Here is a 3,277-nt window from a genome sequence, read left to right as displayed (position 1 = left end):
ATATATTATATATTATAAATAAATAGTCCACATATAAATAAATAAATAACCAAATGTTGGTAAAAATAGGATCCATATTTGAATACATGAGAACATATGAATATTAAATAAAAAAGGCATAAATACATTCATTAACAAGTGAAATAAATAATTTTATTTTTCATATAAAATTTCATAACAATCCACTATAAGTGTGTCTTTAATAAAATACTTTAATAAAATACAATGTGCATTTAAACCAATATTGTTGCCAAAGTGAAAAACTTATTATCCTTGTGTGTACAACTATTGGGGTAGCAATGTATATGTATTGGAGTACTTCATATTAGCAATTTGTCTTGTCACATAAATAAAAGGTTAGCACAATAAATACCTTGTATTTTTCTATGAAATCCGAAGGACTGTCAAAAGGTTTTAGTGTTTAACTATTGGTCCATTTGTGCTCGGCATTAAGATTGGAGATAATAAATATTTATGGTTATGATAGATATTTGGTACATTTAGGTTGCAGATATGTTATATTTTACATAAAAATATGATATTCTACCAACAACAAATGATAGTATTGTTTAACTACAAATAATTTTAAGATTAATTTTTTATCGAACATTAAGAAAATCATATTTTAGATTATATGATGAATCACACGTCCAAACATTAATTATAAATAGATAAATATGTAATTTACATCTCTCAAAAAAAAATTAAAAGTCTTAAAATATCCCATGAACTGATTAGTAATAAATTTATCATTATTAGAAAAAGGAAGAAGAACACGATTTGCCGTATACTGGCCCTACGCAGAGTAAAAGAAAAAGCCCACTATAATATTAAAAGATGAGCCCAGCGCTCAAGTTAAAGCTTAAAACCCTGGATATATCTGTTTTATTTTTTTGATAGAATATATTAAGAAAACTAACAAAAACTACATTGAATGAGAGCAGCCATGAGCTGATCGTAAACACTCAGAATTCATATTTTGAGTTTTATGTGCTCCTGTTAATCAGTATGCTATTCATCTTTCTTTAACTGGTGGTTATATAACTGATTATCTGCCCAGCTGAGGGCGCTGCAGCTGCCAACACAAGAACAATCCCCAAAAAACAGTGAAAGTTCTTACTAGCTTTTGATGTTTCTCCATATGCTCACTAATTTGCACCAGGATTTGGCTTCTGTACCATCCATTAACAGCATCCTTCAATTCTGCAAACTTATCTTCGTTAGCGAAAGTGAAGTTAACCCCTTTGCCAGACCCTTGAAGAGATCACTCGCCTCCTTATAACTCCCAATGGAGCTCTGAATAATTCCCTTCTTCCTCAGCAAAGCCATATCCTTCTCAGACTGGATCAATCTATTCATCAGAAACCCATACTCTGAAATGACGCTGAGTTCTTTTTCTTGGCAGACGTCCATAGCCATGAGGTTCCTGAAGATCATCTCTGTAGTATCAGATATCCATATCACAGGGAGAAACAAACTCCTTTTCTGTGTGTCGAAACAGAGGGATTTTGCGGACGGAACTCCCTCGTACGGTATAATCTTCATTCCCTTATTGCATAATTCTGTAGCAGAAGCCATGAGAAGATCACGATGGCGATGATGATGGACGCCATCTGGTACTGTAATGTGAACATCCTCTATATCTTCTGCTTCATGGGTAGTCTCGGACACATGCACAATGAAATCATGCAAAAATCTCAAAATGTGGTTGTATTCGTGTAGATTTTTATACTTCAACTGGAGGGCCTTTCTCAATTTGGCCTCGCGCTCTTTGTACTCTGTAGCTTGCTCTCCTTTTTTTTGCTGAAGAGAATATGAGAATGGGTGAGCCAGGGCAATTATACCGTCACATATCATTCTAAGCAGCTCCGTCCCCACTGTTTCTTCTGATAATTTCTCCTCCATCTCCAACAGCCTAAGGAGGAGGACTATGGGAACCTGGTTTTCAAGCAATAGGAGATCAGTTAATGTATCGAATTGACAAGAGCGGACCCTGTTTCTATTAAAAACGGGATCAACGTTCCATTGTGGTTCATCGCTGAGAAGCCTGAGAGTCTCAAGAATGAAGCATCCGTCAAGAGTGAAGAGCCAAGCAAGTATTTCTTGCTCGCATTCTGTTTCTCCTTCATAGCTTGCTATAATTTCTGGAAGCAACTGCTGCACTCTTTCGACTAGAAAGTGCGCGTGATGCTGAGCTTCTGGGAGTCTTTTCACAAATCGCTTTACAGCCTCCACTTTGTACAACTCTATTTCAGAGAGTGGTTGAGATATCCTGCGATGAAAAATGCCCAAAGAGACTACCCGAGGCTCATATGCATCTCTGTTGTCCTTGAGATACATGGGCACTTTGTTTATAGAGACAGAAGAAAGCTTTCGTGCCTTATCATCTTCGGCCTTGAAAAAATCGAGCTTTTTCCTTACATCATCAAACCATGTGTAACGTTGTTCTGAATCTGCCACCTTTATGTACCACTCTTTACTCTTTTTCGTCATTGTTGACGGCTAAAAGACCCTGGGAGTTAAATGATACCTGAAAAACAAAAACAAATACATGAATTTTCTTCTGCCTGTATGGAATTATTATAGATAAGATGTGTGAAAAAAGTATTACTTAGTCGTTTATAATCTTTGGAAGAGCTAAACCTTCTTCTTCCCGCCTGCTATAATCATCTGAGATGTGTAAAATTCTGCTTTTATAACTTCGCCTGCATAACTCAAACGTCAGACATATCAGAATTCAGTCATCGACTACTGTTACATATACACAAAAAAAAATTCAATGGAAGAAGATCGATGGGTATTAATCAGTAAATGAGATTTACAAGAATCCATCAGACAAAAGTGAATGTATGAGCTTGGTTCTTGAACTTACTGCTGCTATGCCTGCACCCAAAACAATATACTTAATAGTCGAATGTGAGCGGAAAATAGTCGATAGAAAAACAAAAAGATAGAGAGACGAAGGTGAGCGGAAGGAAAGTTGATAGAATAAAAACAGTCAAATATTTGATCATATACACTACGACGACTTTAAAGACTTGATGCACAAGTCGTCGTCGTAAAATAGTTGATGGAAAAAAAAACAGTCAAAGATTTGATCATATACACTACGATGACTTTAAAGACTTGATGCACAAGTCGTCGTCGTAAAATAGTTGATGGAAAAAAGGGTTAACTCTGAGAGTAGAATGTGTGCGGAAGAAGAGTTGATAGAATCGATACGACTTTAAAGACTTGATGTATATGTCATTGTTGTAAAGTTTTGGGTCATTGATAG

The 3,277-nt window shown here is 35.6% G+C and overlaps 1 protein-coding gene across 1 annotated transcript; it reads right to left on the bottom strand.

Annotated features, from left to right (window-relative positions):
- Window positions 1-1,197: 1,197 nt before the first annotated feature.
- Window positions 1,198-2,493, bottom strand: LOC131859289 (UPF0481 protein At3g47200-like). The gene has a single exon (XM_059212879.1). It carries the CDS (start codon window positions 2,491-2,493, stop codon window positions 1,198-1,200), a length of 1,296 nt encoding a protein of 431 aa, XP_059068862.1.
- Between the last annotated feature and the right edge of the window lie 784 nt (window positions 2,494-3,277).

The sequence above is a fragment of the Cryptomeria japonica genome, chromosome 10, assembly GCF_030272615.1.
Source record: "Cryptomeria japonica chromosome 10, Sugi_1.0, whole genome shotgun sequence".
Lineage (NCBI taxonomy): Eukaryota > Viridiplantae > Streptophyta > Pinopsida > Cupressales > Cupressaceae > Cryptomeria > Cryptomeria japonica.
Note: the sequence above shows the minus strand (reverse complement) of the source record. Positions and strands in the feature narration are given on the sequence as shown.

Bases quoted from the DNA above. Each gene is read 5' to 3' on its own strand.
- LOC131859289 (XM_059212879.1), bottom strand. From the start codon at position 2,493: ATGACGAAAAAGAGTAAAGAGTGGTACATAAAGGTGGCAGATTCAGAA.